This window comes from Silene latifolia, chromosome Y, assembly GCF_048544455.1.
Source record: "Silene latifolia isolate original U9 population chromosome Y, ASM4854445v1, whole genome shotgun sequence".
NCBI classification, from domain to species: Eukaryota; Viridiplantae; Streptophyta; class Magnoliopsida; order Caryophyllales; family Caryophyllaceae; genus Silene; species Silene latifolia.
The window spans coordinates 422453261-422475253 of record NC_133538.1 but is presented as its reverse complement, the minus strand read 5'-3'; the positions used below and the strand labels follow the sequence as shown (position 1 = coordinate 422475253).

General features: G+C 37.8%; 1 protein-coding gene across 1 annotated transcript; it reads right to left on the bottom strand.

Annotated features, from left to right (window-relative positions):
* Nucleotides 1-5293: 5293 nt before the first annotated feature.
* On the bottom strand, nt 5294-5929 carry LOC141632459 (uncharacterized). Its single transcript, XM_074445007.1, has one exon. It carries the CDS (start codon nt 5927-5929, stop codon nt 5294-5296), a length of 636 nt encoding a protein of 211 aa, XP_074301108.1.
* Between the last annotated feature and the right edge of the window lie 16064 nt (nt 5930-21993).

The following is a 21993-nucleotide window of genomic DNA, read 5'->3' as shown; positions in this document are numbered from 1 at the left end:
GGATAAAATGGACATCCATTTTACAAAATGTCTTTTGTCATTTGTAATGTGTGACATGTGACACATAACATGTCACAACTAATTTTAATGTATATTTAACAAATTAAATATCATTATTCATTAAATATACAGAAATTTCCCATGGTACCCCTCAATTTTGTCAATTTTCCCATGGTACCCCTACTTTCAAAAATCTGCTCATAGTACCCTTGAGGTTTTATTTTCGTACCCAGGGTGCCCTTAATGCAACGGCCGTTAACAAAAGTTAAATTTTGATGATGTGGCAATAATAAGTAAATTAATAATTAATAATAAATAGGGATAATTCCCATGGTACCCCTGAGGTTTGCACTTTTTCCCGAAATACCCCTATTTTTCTCCAAAATAACTTTAACTGCTTGTATCTCTTAATCGCGAATTCCTAAAGCCGCGATTTTTATTTTCTAAATTGTAGATCTCAGAGAGACAACTATTTTTGAAACAAAAAGTTCAGTTTATGAATGGGTGATCGAAAGTTATAGTCGGTCCAAATTTCTTTAACGAATAAACTTTGAGTAGCCGTAGCACCTGTCTAAGACATTAAAAAAATGCGATTTTTTTTTTTCAAATTAAAATCTCGTAAAGATGATCAACTTAGGAAAAAAAATTGGAGCTTTTTGAAATCATAACTAAGAGATACAATCAGTCAAACTTTTTTTTTTTTACAAAAGAGAATATTTGGGGAAAAAGTGTAAATCTCAGGGGTACCATGGGAATTGTTCAAATTTTTATTTTTATTTGTTGTTTATTATTAAATTTTAATTTACTAATTATTGCCACGTCATCAAAATTTAACATTCCGTTAACGGCCATCACATTAAGGAGTACCATCGGCACAAAAATGGAACCTCAAGGGTACCATGGGTAGATTCTTAAAAGCAGGGGTACCATGGGAAATATGACAAAGTTAAGAGGTACCATGGGAAATTTCCGTTAAATAAATTACACATGACAATTTACATTGTAATTCATAATTACATGTATATAAAATGGGTCATCTTTGACCTAGTCAATCAATATAATCTACAACATTTTGTAATTATAACTAACTAATAATTCTTTTCTCAAATGTTTCATAAACAATAATCAATTTTAGTAATATAACATTTTCATTACTAAATTGAATCTTATTTAATTCATATTACAATAAGATATAATATTCTCTCTTATATATCAATTTGTTCAATTTAAGGATTTAATCAATGTGTATCGTCATACAATTGATTAACTTTATAATTGAGGGAATCGTCCTTTAGGTGTGACCTTAAGGGATCAACTGAGCACCACCGTTAAACGACTGTAATGTCAAATTCTAGTCAGCCAATCATTACCGATTAATGTTGATCAGTTGACATATATAAATGAATCATCCCATACGTATTCTTATAATGAGTTTCAATAATGTGATCGCACCATTGTTGAGGACACATACTCCAACAATATACCCTCCACATTTTGACCTTCTATGCACCTATTTACAAACAAGATGCAACATTTATGAAATACAACTAAACATATGAATAAGCTACGTGAATGCAAGAGTGAACACATATATACACATCTACTCTAAATACACACAATATCTAGTCCTAACAGCACACCAACAACACAAGCATATCCAAACGGTTCCCAAAGGGAACACCCACATAAAATATCTCGCCCTCCTCCATGCTAATATATACAAAAAAAAGGAATGATAAAGGAGGAAGGATTGGAAAATTTTACCAAGTGTCTTCTCTGATGCTCGCATGTGTTGCCCATCAAAATGGTTAGGACAAATGCAATATATATAATATAAACAATGCAACATTTTTAAAACTTTTCTTTTTTAGGCATTTTTTTTAATTTTTTCAAATTAACAAGTAAATGAATACAAATATATACAAATATGAACAAGGTGGATATTTTCCTCCACACACTTAAAATTTACATCGTCCTCGATGGAACGAAATGTAGGGAAGAAATAGGAAAAATAAAAAACATGATTTTGTAATTTTGAAAAATTTATTGAAATTACAAAGTTGTTTTTGTTATTTTTGAAAATTTCTTAAAATTGAAATAACATGTTTTTGTTTTGTTTTTTTTTTTAGCCTCCTCCCCACACTTAATATTTACAACATCCAATGACGGATGAAGTGTGGTTAAGAGGCAATTTTTGAAATTAAAATAACATAATTTTGGATTTTTTGAATATTTGAAAATAAATAACATGTTTTTGTATTTTTAAATTATAGAATTTCCTCCCCACACTTTTTTATTTACAAAATTTCCAATGGATATAAATGTGTGGAGGAAATTCGGAAATGAAATAAATGTTTTTAAAGATTTTTTTGATTTTTCAATTTTTTGTGTTTTTAAATAAGGATGCAATGCATGATTCTAACTAAATATAAAAATTGAAGTACGATGCATATTATACTACATGAATGCAATCCTATATGTGACAATATATTACATGAATTTAAATTCTAATGCAATCCTATATGAATGCAATTATATGAAACTATCTCTAATATATTACAAGTAAAGTAGATGCAAACTATTCTAATTATCCATGAGAGATTTGGATTTAGAGAATCATAGTTGTGCTTTGGATTGGTAGGGAGCAAGGTAAGCCAACTAAGAACCGGTCTCAAAACCCGATTCCTCTCCATCATCATCAACCCCGAACTCCTCCTCCTCCTCCTGGATTAGGTCATCCGTGTTCATCGAGATTGGGTTCTCACCCGACACGAATCCACCTACGTGAGAACAATAACTTATGATCAATTGAAAAAGTAATTCAATGATATTTTATAAGATTAAGCAATTGCTTTCCTGAAACAAATTAAGGTTCCATAGTTTTTCCACCAGATTATAAACGAATTATATTAGCGTAAAACGTCAGTAGTATTTCGCTTGGTAAAAGGGTAGATTAAAATTTATTATATCCTGCAATAGAAAAAAAAAAAGTAGATTAGTACTTTTACATAGGGCTATAGATTTTTCTTCAATGACCTATTACATCTTTAACATTGTATTTAAATATAGAACCAAACTTAAATAAAATACTACAATAGAATTACCATGTTATTAGTTGTCAAGGGAAAATTAGTCGCGTAGTTCTTCGATAATTGCAAACAAAGCACGTGTTAGTACAAATTAAAACTTACTCCTAACTATCATTAGTATTAGAGAAAATAGAAAAAAATTATTCTTTAAAAGTAAAAAACTTACTCTACAATTCTATAACAAAGAATATGATTTAATTTATACTCTTAATAAACTTATAAACAAAACGAAACAGTATCTTATAAACAAAACGAAACAGTTGCTTACCATTTATTACTTGATCTTTTGACATAAACAAAACAAAACGAAACAGTTGCTTACCATATATTACTTGATCTTTTGACATCTTATCAACAAATCACAATTTGGTACTTTTTCTGATAATAATTAAAAATCTACAATATAAGCCGAAAGATACATGTTAGAGTGATACATAAGAAACTAAAGAAGAGCTAAAAATATTAAATAAATTAGCTAATGCGCTCTAGCTGTAGGTGCGAGGTATCTGGAATGGCACAAGAAAAATTCCGAGACAAAGGAGCTCAGTCATGTTTTTATATCTCATCCGGAAGCCGTAAAGCTGTTCCGTGCTTATCCCCATGTGGTACTCATTGATTCGATCTACAAGACCAACGTTTACAATGTTGCACTCGTTGAGGTTGTTGGTGTCACACCATGTGGTTTTTATTTCTTAATTGCTAGTGTGGTGCTTGATACGTGGAATTTATATAGTCTTTTTAGCCTCTTATTGCACGCATTTCTATATCATTTTTGTTGCTTTGTATTGCAAAATGCCCTGAATTGGCTACTTTGGTTTGTTTCGTCTCGTTTGCAGGAATGGACCTTAAAGTAGTGGAATCGTACCTTATTCGTTCCTCCTAGCATGCATTTTAAGGAGATGAAGATTTTGAGCAGAATGCCGTGCCTCGGGAAGCGTGAAGGAGGTCCTTAGAAGCTTACCAAGCGAGTTCAAAGCTGTTTTCAGTGGCAGTCACTCGATCGAGAGTTTTGGTGGTCGATCGAGTGGTTTTAGCAGAGCAAGGAGTTCGATGGAGTCCCTGCTATACTCGATCGAAGTGTGCTGTATTGGAAGTCTTCGATCGAGAGCCCTATTTGTTCGATCGAGGAGAATGGCTGAGGAATCACTCGATCGAGAGGAATGAAATGCCTCGATCGAGTGATTTACTTATCTACTTGGGATTTTTGTTCCGTGTTTAGGTTTATTTTAGTTAATAAACGCTTCTCTAAATAAGGGAAGACGTCATTAGGTTAATGATCTATCTTTTATCACACTTGATACTCTTAATTACTCTCTTAAGCAGTCAGTCATTCTTTCTCTATTGCATGACGATTTATTACTCTTTATTGCCGGATTCATCTTCTTGTAACCCTTCTTGACTCTTACTCTTAATTTAATTTTCCTTTGTTTGCTCTTAATCCTTGCCTCTTCATCTCTGTTTAATTATTATCTTGATTAGTTTATGCTTCATCATTATTCATTTATCATATCTTCCATTAGCATATTCAATATTCTTATCGTTAGTAATATCAATAGCATGAGTAGCTAATTCCCTTTATGTTTGGATTAGGGGAGCCATGGTAGTGAGTTGACGATGTTGTGAATAGATCAGATAATTAACTATGAGAACTGCGTCATTAACAATATAACTGTAATAGTTTAGTTGAGTGCACGCTTCTAAACCCTTTAATTTAGTTAAATTCAATCCTAGATCGGAAGGTTGGAATGAACATACCTGTTATGAACAGTAGACTACCCTAATGAGGATGGAAGTTAAGTTAGTTGTAATCTAGGGTGGATAGCGGACCGGAAGGACCTTTCCCTTGCCCTTCTCTTAGTAGATCGTCTGAACTATTTATGACTGAGTAAGTAAACTGTCATGGTGAACCGAATTCCTAACATATTTCTCTCTATTAGATTACATTATTCGCTTGTCTCTACTTTTATTGCTCTTTTGACATATTTCTTTTACCTTAAAACGTCATTAGTTTAGAAATCAACTAAAAACCCACATGTGTTACTAGACAGACGTAATTAGAAGATAGATACATTAGCCTCCCTGTGGAGATCAACCCTACTTCCGCTAACTTCTGTTAGTTGTCCTAGGTAATTATTTTTGTTTTTTTGGTGAAAGGTAAGTAATTCTCATTAAGCTCAAACCAATTGAACAAGATACATCATAAGTTAGCTTAAAAGACTAGTAATCCAATCTCTATCCTTCGACATTTTGACCCTACTAAGGTAATTAAGAAGCCTAATTTTCATCAGGTTTTTACATTGAACGAACAAAGCAGTAGGTCTCAAAATCACTCCTTCCAAACGGGCTGAATTACGTTGTTGCCAGATAGAATAAGTAACAGCCATGAACACTGATAAGCAAACTTCCCGATGAACCAGTGTCCAGTTCCTTCTTCCTATCCAGATGATCTGATTCCCCTGCGGTTCAGTGATCTGCAGCCAAGAGCAGACCAGGTGTAAAATCTCTCTGAAGTAATGACACTGCTGAAACAAATGCATTACAGTCTCAGAACCAGCCTGACAGATGCAGCACATATCATCAGGAATTATGCCCAGCCTGTGCAGCTTCTCTTTAGTATTCAGTGCATTCCTCATTATCAACCAATTCACGAATGAATGCTTAGGAAGAGCCATAGGATTCCATATTAGTTTAGCCCATCCCAGCTTAGTTTCCTTAAGTCTGAGCCAATCATAACCAGACTTAACAGAATAACCCCTAATATCAGCAAGCCATACACCTTGAGAGTAACCATTCAGTAACAAGTCCCTGGTCTTACATATAGCTTTCCAATTGCCACTCATATGGCATTTAGGAATATGATCAGACAGTTCAAATTTTGGCGCCGTTGCCGGGGAGGCAATTAGCCTATTTATCTGTCCTATTTTCGTTTGTCTCAGTTCAAGGAATTTTCAATTCCTTGAGACAGTTCTTATTTATTTTCTATAGTGTTGTTTATGCCCAGGTCTAACAGGTTAGAGTTAGTGCCATATGATCCTGAACCAGAGCGGACCTTTTGCTATAGACAAAGACTGCTGAGAAAGATTCAAAAGGAAGCCTTGAGTACTTTTGAACCCGAACTAGAGCATTTCTTATTTGCAGAAGACCCGTCTTTAGAAGAAGACAATTTTATTTCTGTTGTTAGTGTTGTGAAGATGCCTAATATCGCGAGTCATTTGGAGCCTACAGCTGCTTCCATCCCTAAAGGTTTCAATCTTGTAACCGAGGATGGGAACAAATTTGACAATCGGCCGTCTTACATCAACTTGGTCGAATGAAATATGTTCCGTGGAGTAGCTGGTGAGGTTCCGCGGAAGCATATCGAGGTGTTCACGGACTACTATTCTACCATTCCCGCCACTAAGGGAGTGACCCAAGACAAGATTAAGGAAGTTTTATTTCCTTTCTCTCTTACTGATGAAGCCCGATATTGGCTGACTGACCTTGATAGAACCGCACCAGGAATAACAAATTGGGAGACCTTGGCTCTCGCTTTCTACAAAAGGTACTTTCCTCCACAAAGAACTAATCAGCTGAGAGGAAAAATTATGAGTTTCAAGCAAACTCCGGATGAAAACTTGTATGACGCATGGAACCGGTTCAAGAAAATGGTGTGGTCTGTCCCACATCATGGTTTCGATTCGTGGTACCTGTGCAACCAATTTTATAATGGGTTGTATGATGATCACTGTGTTATCTTGGATGCTGCATCAAATGTTCGGTTTCAGAAGAATATAGATGATGACAAAGGATGGGGAATTATTGAGGAGATGGCTACCCATTGTGTTGAATATGGGAACCCAAGAGGAGGAATAAGAACAGTTTCTTCAATTGTTAGTGCAGTTGTGGCTCAGCTGGAAGCCATGAATGCCCGTTTTGACAAATTGGAGTTGCATAACGCTGGAGATCAACAGACGGTTCACTTGTTGACTAGACAAGAAACCGTTTCATGTGAGAGGTGTGGAAGCAATGATGGTTGATGCGTGTCTAAAATATGATGTTTCACACTTTATTCTACACGCATTTCAGAGCTCAAATGTGCAATATATGCCATTATTTCCCTATTTTCCTCTACTTTTGTGTTTTTGTCTATTATTGAAGAAATATGAAGAATTGAGCGGAAATCGAGCCGAATCCATCCCTAAGTAATTGACATTGCATTTGACATGAAGTATTGACTCGAGGAATGAGCTTGGTGCGCATTTCAAGGCCTAAAGATAGCAAAAGCATGGGTGCGTACGAGTTTAACAAGCAAAGAAGTGCTTCTCGACATTGCAGCCTGCTTCAGATGGCTATATCTTGAGTTCTAGACCTGATAATCGACTGATTCCAATTGGAGGTGAAATCTTACCCTCTTATCTTTCCAACGCCACGTAGAACGCCTGATTTGACCAAGTAACGAAGAAATGGAAGCTGTTTTAAGATCGGTGCGCGATGCGATGCAGAATTCGTCGAGAATGCATTCATACTGCATTTGTTGGTCGATCGATGGTCCAAGTGGTCGATCGACCACCCCACGGGTTCAGTAGCTACTGTTCGCTGCTACTTAGTCGATCGACTGATGCTTATGGTCGATCAGTGAACAACGGGTACGATGCGCAAATTAAAAGATCGAGAATTCCAAAGCCCATTGTGATTAGGTTAGGAATAAAGGTTACACAGGATTTTTCCTATATAAACTAACCTATGTTTTCAGAATAATCATCAGTTTTTAGGAGAGGCATTAGGTCTCGATTTTAGCATAGTTTACATTCAATTCAAATATTTTAGTTTCTCAATAATGTTCGCTATTTTGCATCTGGATTTCCTTTCTGCCTTCGGTTTCGGTATTGCTCAATCATAATTTCAGTCTTTAAGTTTATTATTTTGTTAGTTTAGAATTGATTAGATTAGTTCCCAAAGCCATCAATATTTCGTCCTTTGCATCTCTATTGCTTAGTTAGTTTAATTATGTATTCGTTTAGTTAATTGTTAATTTAGTTGTTGTTATCAATTCTATCATGCGTAGCTAGAAACCCCGTGCTAAGATGTGAGGGGACTGCGGCGAAAGACGATGTAGATTAGTAGACCTGATGTCGGCCTTTGGTCGATCGATCGGATTAGTCGATCGATCGATCGACTGGTTGGTCGATCGACTAGCTTATTTGGTCGATCGTCGACGCGCGATAGAATAGCACCGTTTCAATGTTTTAATTGCAATATTTGACAACGAGACCGAGAGGAGACTTGTTAAATACTTGGGAATTGACCAACCCACAAGATCGAGAGATAGGGGAGGGAAAATAGATTAATAAATTGAGACGACTAAATTGCTAAGATCGAAAGATAAGTAATTTAGGCATTAGGAATCACTTTTCAGGGCGAGAGCTAGTATTAGTGAGACCTAGGGACCAGTAGCATAGGCTGAGAGGCGCTACTAGTTAAGAATGGACCGAGAGGACTTCTTATTTGCCCACCTATCGTGATCTATCAGACTTACTTAGATACCGTCGTCGCAAATTGCAGCAGTGAACCGACCGTCTTAGCATTCTTTTTATTATTGCTTACATCTCTTTTTATTACTTGCCCTTTTATTTACGCATTTAGACTTAGCCATAATCCACTCTAAAACCCCCCCACAATGTTACCCTTAGACTAGAATTAATAACAACTATTATCTCCCTACCTCCCAGCGGATCGACCCTTACTACCGCTTGCTAGTAGTAGTTTGGTTTTATAAATATTATTTTTGGTACTCACTTGACAATGGTATCAAATTTTGGCGCCGTTCGGGAGGCAGCGCTAGTTTTAATTGTCTTTAATTTTAGTCTTTCTTTCTTTAGTCTCAGGGAACTTCGGTTCCTTGAGACCGTTCTCATGTCGTTCCTTCTGAGTTTTCCGCAGGAAGAGAACGAAATCTTTGGTGCTTATTTAGCCAGACTTTGGGAGTTTATTGAGCCCAGACGAGATGCCTTTTTCGATCTCCAAATATCTTTTGCACTATTTTCCGGCATATGAATGACCCTACGCGAGCATACCTCGAGTCTATAGGTAAGTGGGATTTCGAAGGAATCCCCGTAATTGAGGTATTAGAATTATTTAATTGGTTTGCTACTGAATCTCTTAAACCTACCTTTTCTCTTCATGTTGACTCAGATGAGGGGGTGGGTGAGACCTTAGAAACCGATCTAGGAAATGCTGACGGAGACATAGAGGAGACCATTAGCGTGGTTGACAATCCTTTTTATGAGGATAGTCAACAACCCCTTTATGATTCTTACACAGATAGTGAGGATGATTTGGAGGCACTCTTTGAGAACCTCCATCTTGACGAGTCTAGCGATAAGGAGAGTGATAGTCTAGAGGTTAAATGGGATACTTATGATGATATCGATGATGAGCCTATTTTAGGAGACCCCATTGACCCATTTGACTTTACTATCCCATGCATTTGGGACGATTATCCACCTTCTCCCTTAGTTGACCAGACTCCTCCACCTCACATTTCATACCCGTCAGAGTACTTTAATTCTACTCGCGTTATTATTGAGTCGAATGCACCTGAGTTCGTTAATTCTCCACCTGCGGTTAACTTGAGCTTTTATATTCCGCCCTTAGTGGAGGGCGAATAACTTTGTGGACAATTTTAGGAACGCCATAGGAAATTTGTTAGGCTTAAATGCTTTTACATTTTGATTTCCTATGTTATTTCTATCCTATGGTGCTACTTACAGTTTTGTGTAGCACATGCGCAGATGTATGATAGGTTGCTGAGAGCCTTGAGTTGTTTTGATTGGGCTCAATTAGAGTGAGTCTTTGAAGAAAAAGAGGTCGAGCGGGACCTATCTGAAACCAGCGCTAGCCGGGAGGCAACCCGGATGTGTTTTGTTTTTGTTTTGAATAAAACCTCATAGTTGTTTAGAAATAAAAACTCTTAGTGTGTGCATAGTTTAGTTTCCGTCTATAGACTTTTACTTTGGGTTTTGCGCAATTTTGGGCGCGTATTATTGTGCATTTGCAGGCTTGTAGACCTCATTAGCTCGAGTAATTGAGCTAATTCGAAGAAATCTGAAGTTACAGCGGTTTTCCCAGTCGATCGACTGCCTTCTATGGTCGATCGATGGTCGGTTTCCAGAGCTATGTTCCTTTCACCTTGGTCGATCATTTGGGTGATGTGGTCGATCGACCAAGTTATTTCTTGTGCACTGTTCGCGATCATTCCCCTGCTGAGTTTGATCGTTTTGCGGAATTGAGGGAGTCTTCCCTCCACTTTATTTTCCGTCTTATTTCCGATTTCTTCCATATTCTTCATTTTGCACATAATTTTACCGTCCCAAAATTGTTTTCTCGATTTTATGCGTGGTTTTGTTTGTCTTTTCAGGTACTTTTTAGTAGCACTGCTCTCTTGAAACCTCCCACTCATTTGGTTTGGGGAGGTTTCCTTTTTGCTGCGCTTAAAGTCTTGTGAGTTCCTGATTTCTTTACTTCATGTCTTATTTACTTCATTTTCTCGCAAATTCCCATTTCTCTTTTCTTCATTACATGATTTTGCACAATGGGGACATTGTGCGATTTGGTTTGGGGAAGGGTTTTGCGTCGCATATCATTTGCTTGCATTCACGTTTAATTTTGTTTTGCATTGTTTCATTTCATTTCTCTTATATATACAAAATTCCAAAAAAATTGAAAAATTTCAAAAATTTCCATAAAATGCACGTTTATTTTAGCATATAGGTTGAGTCGGAACGGTAGTATTTCCATGATGACATTGCATTTTCAGCTGTTTTATGCCTAAGCCTTGCTTGATTAACATGTTATTAGTAGAATCGTAAATGCATATCTACGAGTTTTCGTTACATTCTTCTTTGAACTTGAGACTTGACTTTAATAATTGGCAAACTACATCATATTTCGAGAATTAGAGCACAGAATCGTGACATTCATGACCGGTTTAATTAGGAATGTGAGTAGTACTGCTTATGAGACATGTTTCCTTAATTTGCATGAATATGAATTTGATCTACTTAATACCTGTATGCATTCGGTTTGTGGTTTGTTGACACATGTGGTAGAGGTTGCCTTTTCTCATTTTACCCATAAGCTTCACACTTTGCCAAAAATGACCTTTTTGTCCCATTTACTACATCCTACATTTGCTTTGTCCTTTGTCAAGCTAGTAGTCTGTTTTCTTGGGGTTGTTACTCATTTTTGGTGGCATATGCTCTGTTGAGACGTTATTGGGAAGATGAAATAAAGGAGGGAAAGAAACAAAGTGAAAAAAAAATGAGAAAAGATTCGAAAAAGAAAGAAAAAAAAAAGAAAAAAAGAGCTCTGTACTGTTCAAGGCAGTCGATCGACTGAAGATCCGAGAAAGAAATCAATTCGCATAATTTAATCCTTATCTTTTGGCGATTTTTGCTCCCATGTTTCATTTATATCCTATGGGGAGTTTAGTGATTTGGTAGTTTGGAGATTGTGAGTCTTGTGCTTGTTATAGCACCGTTTCGTTTGATTATGAGCAAGAAGTTGGATGTTGCCATTTGGTTCCGTTTTGGTACTAGCTTGATCACCTGTACCTCCACTTTTCCATAATTGTTTTGCCTCTTCTTACCCATACCTCACATTTCCATATTTATACCTCGGCATGTGTCATTGGTCATCTGTTGGTTGGAATGCATATGTACGGTTATAGAGATCATTTTCATATTTTATTGCTGGCATGTCTTCATAGGTCGTAGTTAGGTGAGAGTCTTTACAAATTTAATTCTTTCTATCTTTCACATATTCACCTGTTCTTATGAGAGATTTGAGCGACCCGTGAGAGTCCAATTTGATAAGTCTCTACAGTTGACGGTTCAGCAGTTTTTAACGACTTTATAATTCGTTTGCATGATTCACACACTAGTTGATTGTTGGCTATGCATTAAACTGGTTTAGGCTTTGATTGACAATTCGCTCGAGATTGAACTCGTTCCATTAGGTCATTAGATCGAGTCTAGTTCTTGCTTGGGGACAAGCAAGGTTTGGTTTGGGGAGATTTGATGCGTGTCTAAAATATGATGTTTCACACTTTATTCTACACGCATTTCAGAGCTCAAATGTGCAATATATGCCATTATTTCCCTATTTTCCTCTACTTTTGTGTTTTTGTCTATTATTGCAGAAATATGAAGAATTGAGCGGAAATCGAGCCGAATCCATCCCTAAGTAATTGACATTGCATTTTACATGAAGTATTGACTCGAGGAATGAGCTTGGTGCGCATTTCAAGGCCTAAAGATAGCAAAAGCATGGGTGCGTACGAGTTTAACAAGCAAAGAAGTGCTTCTCGACATTGCAGCCTGCTTCAGATGGCTATATCTTAAGTTCTAGACCTGATAATCGAGTGATTCCAATTGGAGGTGAAAGCTTACCCTCTTAGCTTTCCAACGCGGCGTAGAACGCCTGATTTGACCAAGTAACGAAGAAATGGCAGCTGTTTTAAGATCGGTGCGCGATGCATAATTCGTCGAATGCAGTCAGACAATGTTGTTGGTCGATCGACTGGTCCAAGTGGTCGATCGACCACCCCACGGGTTCCAGTAGCTACTGTTCGCTGCTACTTAGTCGATCGACTGATGCTTATGGTCGATCGACTGAACAACGGGTCTGATGAGCAAATTAAAAGATCGAGAATTCCAAAGCCCATTGTGATTAGGTTAGGAATAAAGGTTACACAGGATTTTTCCTATATAAACTAACCTATGTTTTCAGAATAATCATCAGTTTTTAGGAGAGGCATTAGGTCTCGATTTTAGCATAGTTTACATTCAATTCAAATATTTTAGTTTCTCAATAATGTTCGCTATTTTGCATCTGGATTTCCTTTCTGCCTTCAGTTTCGGTATTGCTCAATCATAATTTCAGTCTTTAAGTTTATTATTTTGTTAGTTTAGAATTGATTAGATTAGTTCCCAAAGCCATCAATATTTCGTCCTTTGCATCTCTATTGCTTAGTTAGTTTAATTATGTATTCGTTTAGTTAATTGTTAATTTAGTTGTTGTTATCAATTCTATCATGCGTAGCTAGAAACCCCGTGCTAAGATGTGAGGGGACTGCGAAGAAGACGATGTAGATTAGTAGACCTGATGTCGGCCTTTGGTCGATCGATCGGATTAGTCGATCGATCGATCGACTGTTGGTCGATCGACTAGCTTAGCTGGTCGATCGACTGACGCGCGATAGAATAGCACCGTTTCAATGTTTTAATTGCAATATTTGACAACGAGACCGAGAGGAGACTTGTTAAATACTTGGGAATTGACCAACCCACAAGATCGAGAGATAGGGGAGGGAAAATAGATTAATAAATTGAGACGACTAAATTGCTAAGATCGAAAGATAAGTAATTTAGGCATTAGGAATCACTTTTCAGGGCGAGAGCTAGTATTAGTGAGACCTAGGGACCAGTAGCATAGGCTGAGAGGCGCTACTAGTTAAGAATGGACCGAGAGGACTTCTTATTTGCCCACCTATCGTGATCTATCAGACTTACTTAGATACCGTCGTCGCAATTTTGCAAAGTGCAGTGAACCGACCGTCTTAGCATTCTTTTTATTATTGCTTACATCTCTTTTTATTACTTGCCCTTTTATTTACGCATTTAGACTTAGCCATAATCCACTCTAAAACCCCCCACAACTGTTACCCTTAGACTAGAATTAATAACAACTATTATCTCCCTACCTCCCTGCGGATCGACCCTTACTACCGCTTGCTAGTAGTAGTTTGGTTTTATAAATATTATTTTTGGTACTCACTTCGACAGGTATCAAATTTTGGCGCCGTTCGGGGGCGCTAGTTTTAATTGTCTTTAATTTTAGTCTTTCTTTCTTTAGTCTCAGGGAACTTCGGTTCCTTGAGACCGTTCTCATGTCGTTCCTTCTGAGTTTTCCGCAGGAAGAGAACGAAATCTTTGGTGCTTATTTAGCCAGACTTTGGGAGTTTATTGAGCCCAGACGAGATGCCTTTTCTGATCTCCAAATATGCTGCACTATTTTCCGGCATATGAATGACCCTACGCGAGCATACCTCGAGTCTATAGGTAAGTGGGATTTCGAAGGAATCCCCGTAATTGAGGTATTAGAATTATTTAATTGGTTTGCTACTGAATCTCTTAAACCTACCTTTTCTCTTCATGTTGACTCAGATGAGGGGGTGGGTGAGACCTTAGAAACCGATCTAGGAAATGCTGACGGAGACATAGAGGAGACCATTAGCGTGGTTGACAATCCTTTTTATGAGGATAGTCAACAACCCCTTTATGATTCTTACACAGATAGTGAGGATGATTTGGAGGCACTCTTTGAGAACCTCCATCTTGACGAGTCTAGCGATAAGGAGAGTGATAGTCTAGAGGTTAAATGGGATACTTATGATGATATCGATGATGAGCCTATTTTAGGAGACCCCATTGACCCATTTGACTTTACTATCCCATGCATTTGGGACGATTATCCACCTTCTCCCTTAGTTGACCAGACTCCTCCACCTCACATTTCATACCCGTCGGAGTACTTTAATTTTACTCGCGTTATTATTGAGTCGAATGCACCTGAGTTCGTTAATTCTCCACCTGCGGTTAACTTGAGCTTTTATATTCCGCCCTTAGCCGGAGGGGGAGAATAACTTTGTGGACAATTTTAGGAACCGCCATAGGAAATTTGTTAGGCTTAAATGCTTTTACATTTTGATTTCCTATGTTATTTCTATCCTATGGTGCTACTTACAGTTTTGTGTAGCACATGCGCAGATGTATGATAGGTTGCTAAGAGCCTTGAGTTGTTTTGATTGGGCTCAATTAGAGTGAGCTGCTGAAGAAAAAGAGGTCGAGCGGGACCTATCTCGAAACCGGCGCTAGCCGGGAGGCAACCGGATGTGTTTTGTTTTTGTTTTGAATAAAACCTCATAGTTGTTTAGAAATAAAAACTCTTAGTGTGTGCATAGTTTAGTTTCCGTCTATAGACTTTTACTTTGGGTTTTGCGCAATTTTGGGCGCGTATTATTGTGCATTTGCAGGCTTGTAGACCTCATTAGCTCGAGTAATTGAGCTAATTCGAAGAAATCTGAAGTTACAGCGGTTTTCCCAGTCGATCGACTGCCTTCTATGGTCGATCGACTGGTCTGCAGTTTCCAGGAGCTACTGTTCCTTTCACCTTGGTCGATCGACTGGGTGATGTGGTCGATCGACCAAGTTCGCTGTTGTACCTGTTCGCGATCATTCCCCTGCCGAGTTTGATCGTTTTGCGGAATTGAGGAGTCTTCCCTCCACTTTATTTTCCGTCTTATTTCCGATTTCTTCCATATTCTTCATTTTGCACATAATTTTACCGTCCCAAAATTGTTTTCTCGATTTTATGCGTGGTTTTGTTTGTCTTTTCAGGTACTTTTTAGTAGCATGCTGGCTCTTGAAACCTCCCCACTCACTTATTTGGTTTGGGGAGGTTTCCTTTTGCCGCGCTTAAAGTCTTGTGAGTTCCGATTTCTTTACTTCATGTCTTATTTACTTCATTTTCTCGCAAATTCCCATTTCTCTTTTCTTCATTACATGATTTTGCACAATGGGGACATTGTGCGATTTGGTTTGGGGAAGGGTTTTGCGTCGCATATCATTTGCTTGCATTCACGTTTAATTTTGTTTTGCATTGTTTCATTTCATTTCTCTTATATATACAAAATTCCAAAAAAATTGAAAAATTTCAAAAATTTCCATAAAATGCACGTTTATTTTAGCATATAGGTTGAGTCGGAACGGTAGTATTTCCATGATGACATTGCATTTTCAGCTGTTTTATGCCTAAGCCTTGCTTGATTAACATGTTATTAGTAGAATCGTAAATGCATATCTACGAGTTTTCGTTACATTCTTGCTGAACTTGAGACTTGACTTTAATAATTGGCAAACTACATCATATTTACGAGAATTAGAGTCAGAATGGTGACATTCATGACCGGTTTAATTAGGAATGTGAGTAGTAACGCTTATGAGACATGTTTCCTTAATTTGCATGAATATGAATTTGATCTACTTAATACCTGTATGCATTCGGTTTGTGGTTTGTTGACACATGTGGTAGAGGTTGCCTTTTCTCATTTTACCCATAAGCTTCACACTGCCAAAAACAGCCTTTTTGTCCCATTTACTACATCCTACATTTAGCCTGTCCTTTGTCAAGCTAGTAGTCTGTTTTCTTGGGGTTGTTACTCATTTTTGGTGGCATATGCTCTGTTGAGACGTTATTGGGAAGATGAAATAAAGGAGGGAAAGAAACAAAGTGAAAAAAAAATGAGAAAAGATTCGAAAAAGAAAGAAAAAAAAAAGAAAAAAAGAGCTCTGTACTGTTCAAGGCAGTCGATCGACTGAAGATCCGAGAAAGAAATCAATTCGCATAATTTAATCCTTATCTTTTGGCGATTTTTGCTCCCATGTTTCATTTATATCCTATGGGGAGTTTAGTGATTTGGTAGTTTGGAGATTGTGAGTCTTGTGCTTGTTATAGCACCGTTTCGTTTGATTATGAGCAAGAAGTTGGATGTTGCCATTTGGTTCCGTTTTGGTACTAGCTTGATCACCTGTACCTCCACTTTTCCATAATTGTTTTGCCTCTTCTTACCCATACCTCACATTTCCATATTTATACCTCGGCATGTGTCATTGGTCATCTGTTGGTTGGAATGCATATGTACGGTTATAGAGATCATTTTCATATTTTATTCTTTGGCATGTCTTCATAGGTCGTAGTTAGGTGAGAGTCTTTACAAATTTAATTCTTTCTATCTTTCACATATTCACCTGTTCTTATGAGAGATTTGAGCGACCCGTGAGAGTCCAATTTGATAAGTCTCTGTAATTGACGGTTCAGCGATTTTTTAACGACTTTATAATTCGTTTGCATGATTCACACACTAGTTGATTGTTGGCTATGCATTAAACTGGTTTAGGCTTTACAGTTGACAATTCGCTCTGAGATTGAACTCGTTCCATTAGGTCATTAGATCGAGTCTAGTTCTTGCTTGGGGACAAGCAAGGTTTGGTTTGGGGAGATTTGATGCGTGTCTAAAATATGATGTTTCACACTTTATTCTACACGCATTTCAGAGCTCAAATGTGCAATATATGCCATTATTTCCCTATTTTCCTCTACTTTTGTGTTTTTGTCTATTATTGCAGAAATATGAAGAATTGAGCGGAAATCGAGCCGAATCCATCCCTAAGTAATTGACATTGCATTTTACATGAAGTATTGACTCGAGGAATGAGCTTGGTGCGCATTTCAAGGCCTAAAGATAGCAAAAGCATGGGTGCGTACGAGTTTAACAAGCAAAGAAGTGCTTCTCGACATTGCAGCCTGCTTCAGATGGCTATATCTTAAGTTCTAGACCTGATAATCGAGTGATTCCAATTGGAGGTGAAAGCTTACCCTCTTAGCTTTCCAACGCGGCGTAGAACGCCTGATTTGACCAAGTAACGAAGAAATGGCAGCTGTTTTAAGATCGGTGCGCGATGCATAATTCGTCAGAATGCAATTCTGTACAAACTGTTGGTCGATCGACTGGTCCAAGTGGTCGATCGACCACCCCACGGGTTCCAGTAGCTACTGTTCGCTGCTACTTGGTCGATCGACTGAACAACGGGTCTGATGAGCAAATTAAAAGATCGAGAATTCCAAAGCCCATTGTGATTAGGTTAGGAATAAAGGTTACACAGGATTTTTCCTATATAAACTAACCTATGTTTTCAGAATAATCATCAGTTTTTAGGAGAGGCATTAGGTCTCGATTTTAGCATAGTTTACATTCAATTCAAATATTTTAGTTTCTCAATAATGTTCGCTATTTTGCATCTGGATTTCCTTTCGCCTTGATTTCGGTATTGCTCAATCATAATTTGGTCTTTAAGTTTATTATTTTGTTAGTTTAGAATTGATTAGATTAGTTCCCAAAGCCATCAATATTTCGTCCTTTGCATCTCTATTGCTTAGTTAGTTTAATTATGTATTCGTTTCCGTTAATTGTTAATTTAGTTGTTGTTATCAATTCTATCATGCGTAGCTAGAAACCCCGTGCTAAGATGTGAGGGGACCTGCGGCGAAGACGATGTAGATTAGTAAACCTGATGTCGGCCTTTGGTCGATCGACTGGATTAGTCAGTCGATCGACTGGACCTGTTGGTCGATCGACTAGCTTAGCTGGTCGATCGATCGACGCGTGATAGATAGAATAGCACCGTTTCAATGTTTTAATTGCAATATTTGACAACGAGACCGAGAGGAGACTTGTTAAATACTTGGGAATTGACCAACCCACAAGATCGAGAGATAGGGGAGGGAAAATAGATTAATAAATTGAGACGACTAAATTGCTAAGATCGAAAGATAAGTAATTTAGGCATTAGGAATCACTTTTCAGGGCGAGAGCTAGTATTAGTGAGACCTAGGGACCAGTAGCATAGGCTGAGAGGCGCTACTAGTTAAGAATGGACCGAGAGGACTTCTTATTTGCCCACCTATCGTGATCTATCAGACTTACTTAGATACCGTCGTCGCAGCTGCAGTGAACCGACCGTCTTAGCATTCTTTTTATTATTGCTTACATCTCTTTTTATTACTTGCCCTTTTATTTACGCATTTAGACTTAGACATAATCCACTCCAAAACCCCCCACAACTGTTACCCTTAGACTAGAATTAATAACAACTATTATCTCCCTACCTCCCTGCGGATCGACCCTTACTACCGCTTGCTAGTAGTAGTTTGGTTTTATAAATATTATTTTTGGTACTCACTTCGACAGGTATCAATGGTCACACTGCTGTTGACTGTCTAACTGAGAAGGAGCAGGTTCTTGACTTTTAACAATATATGCAAGGGGGCTCCTATTACAATAATCAGATTGGAGTCCATCCAAATTTGAGATGGACTAATCAGAATGTATTGAATCCTACACCTCCACCGCAGCAGCAGCAACCGTATGTTCTGCCTCATAAAGCTCAAAAAGGCTTTCAAAAGCCTCCATCCTTTCCACCGCCGCAACAAGGTGCTTCTTCCATTGGTGTAAGTGAGATGGCCGAGTTGAAGTCAATGATTCAGTCATTGACAATTCAGTTGCATAAAAGTGACCAACAAAAAGATGCATCTATAAAGTCAGTTGAGTCTCAAATAGCTCAACTCACCACTAATCAATCTTCAAGGAAGCTGGGTCATTTACCATATCAACCCTATAAGAACCATCATGAGACGGTGAATCTAGTTAATTTGAGGAACGATATTTCCTACGAAGGACCTAAATTGTCGACTGATGAAGACAAATCAGACCCGGAAATCACTTTTGCAGAGCGTGAACAATCGTCATTGGACGAAAGTATGCTGTACCCGAGAAAAGTCCTCGATTGACTCATTTCAGGTGGTCGATCGAGAGGAAATGCTCAGGAAACTACTCGATCGAGTGAAATCACTACTCGATCGAGTGATAATGAAATTGAAGACTCGATCGAAGGACTATGTTGATGAATATGCTCGATCGAAAGAAAGAAGTGGTCGATCGCGTAAGAATGTTGATGATCGTGTTAAACCATTGGCAGAAAGAAATAAAGGATTGGAAATTCCCAACATGGTCCCTTTTCCGAGGCGATTCAGAACAAGAAGGTCGAACAACAGTTCGGGAAATTTGCTGATATCCTAAAGAGCCTTCATGTCAACGTTCCATTTGCCAAACTGCTTACCCTGGTACCCTCTTACATGAAATTTATGAAAGAAATATTAATGCGTAAGAGGCATATTAGTGATTATGAAATGGTAGCTTTGACTAAAATAGGGTCCGCCTTAATTCAGAATAAGACACCACCCAAATAATCTGACCCGGGTAGCTTTTCTATTCCATGCCATATAAGAACCCACTTAATTGATAATGTGCTATGTGACTTAGGGGCTAGCGTAAGTGTCTTACCATTATCTCTCGCTAAAATACTTGGTGATGTGACCATAATTAGAGCATATTTAGTCCCCGAATTAGCCTTGTTCCCATGCTTTTTAGTGCATATTTGGGTCATTTATTATCTTTAGTTCTTTGTTTTGCATATTCTTTGAGGTTTTGTGTCCTTGGTAGGAAAGGAGTGCAAACCTTGCATTTTCATGGCAAAACGAGACTAAATTGATTAAATTCAATGACCAAGCATCAAGGAGAGACAAGATTAAAAGGCCTTTGTACATACTATAGTAGATGGGCAATGATGAGAAAAGATCCTTGCATCCCCGAGGAAATCCCCAAGGATTTTATGAAGAAAAGGGAAGAAAATAAGAAGAAATATGACTGTCCAGCAATCCGTGCGGATTGTCCTGAAGACGCCCGTCCTCCACCTTCACAATCCGTGCGTCTTCACTCCAAGACGCCCGGACAGCAACCCCAGAAGACGCCCGTCTTCTCCCCAAGACGCCCGGGCAGAGACTCTCGAATCCGGCCGTCCCGAGCCTAAGACGCACGGATTCCAAGGCAGCACAACTTCGTCTTCTTCAAGCTTCAAGAAAGATGCCCATCCTTCCAAAAATACCGGCGTTTCCTTAAGTAGGGACTTAATCAACATTTAAGCCCTTAGTTAACTCTAATTCCTACACCTAATCCCCACTATAAATACCCCATTAGTCTAATTAGAAGAGCATGTTTTTCTTACCAATCTCTAGTGTAGTTAATATCAATCAAATCTCTCTTTAATTTTGTAATCAACAATTAATCAAGTTTTAATACAAGTTTTATTTCCTTAATCTCTCTTTTGTTCATCCTTTATTTTGGGTAATTGAAGATTATTTGGGTTATTATTGGGAGTTTGCCAACCTCTCAATCAAGCATCAAGTACTTCTTTTATTCTTTGCTTTATTATTGGAATCATTAGTAGGTATAATTCTCTTAATCCCTTTTTAATTATTTCAAATTACTTTCATTTATTCATCATGTTTCACTTTGTTGGTATTATTGACAACCTTGCTAGCATGTTCAACATGATAATGAGTGAGTAGTTCCATAGCAAGGGTTAATGGGTAATTAGGGGAAACCAATATGGGGAATGATTCATGCTTAAATTAATAAGCTTTCATGGTTTATTTGCTTGCTTGTTATGATCTCAACTCATGAACATGTTATGTTTGATGAAATGCGAGCCTATGAATCCTTGCATTTTTTACCCATCACCTATCTTTTCAATGAGACTTGTAAGACATAAACCAACTCGAGTCTCATTAGACCATGCATGTTGTTGAGTAGGGAAGACTAAGTCAACTTGTAGGTGTTGTACAATCTAATCGATTCGACTCCGGGACCCAAACTTTCCTAGGATTGTAAGATATAACCCAACTCAATCCATCACAACAATAATTGCTTTCTTATAATTTGCGAACATGTTTGTATGATCAATTCCCATGAATCCCCTATGACCCCATGATACCCTAGTGCTTTTTATCAATTTTTTACAACCCTTTTTAATTCATCTTGCTTGTTTACTTTTATTTCTATTTAGTTTAGTGACCTTCTACATCAACCCAAATTGTGACACCCCTAAGACACCGCTAGTTGCAATAGAAATCTCATCTCAATTCCCGTCCCTTGGGATCCGACCTTTACTTGCCTCTTTACTAATTGTAGAGTTGTTTTTGAAGCTATAAATTGTGTTTTGGTCTAGGTGCTCCTAACGACAAGTTATCGAAAAGATTTTAGTACGACCAAAAATGGCGCCGTTGCCGGGGACGGTGTTAACTTGATTTAGATTTTCTTATATTGTTATTAGTTGTGTCTTTCTTTGCCTTGCGGAAGTAAAACTCCTCAAGGTTTGTTCTAATTGTTTTCGAGTTGTTTGATATTTTG

Bases quoted from the DNA above. Each gene is read 5' to 3' on its own strand.
- LOC141632459 (XM_074445007.1), bottom strand. From the start codon at position 5,929: ATGAGTGGCAATTGGAAAGCTATATGTAAGACCAGGGACTTGTTACTG.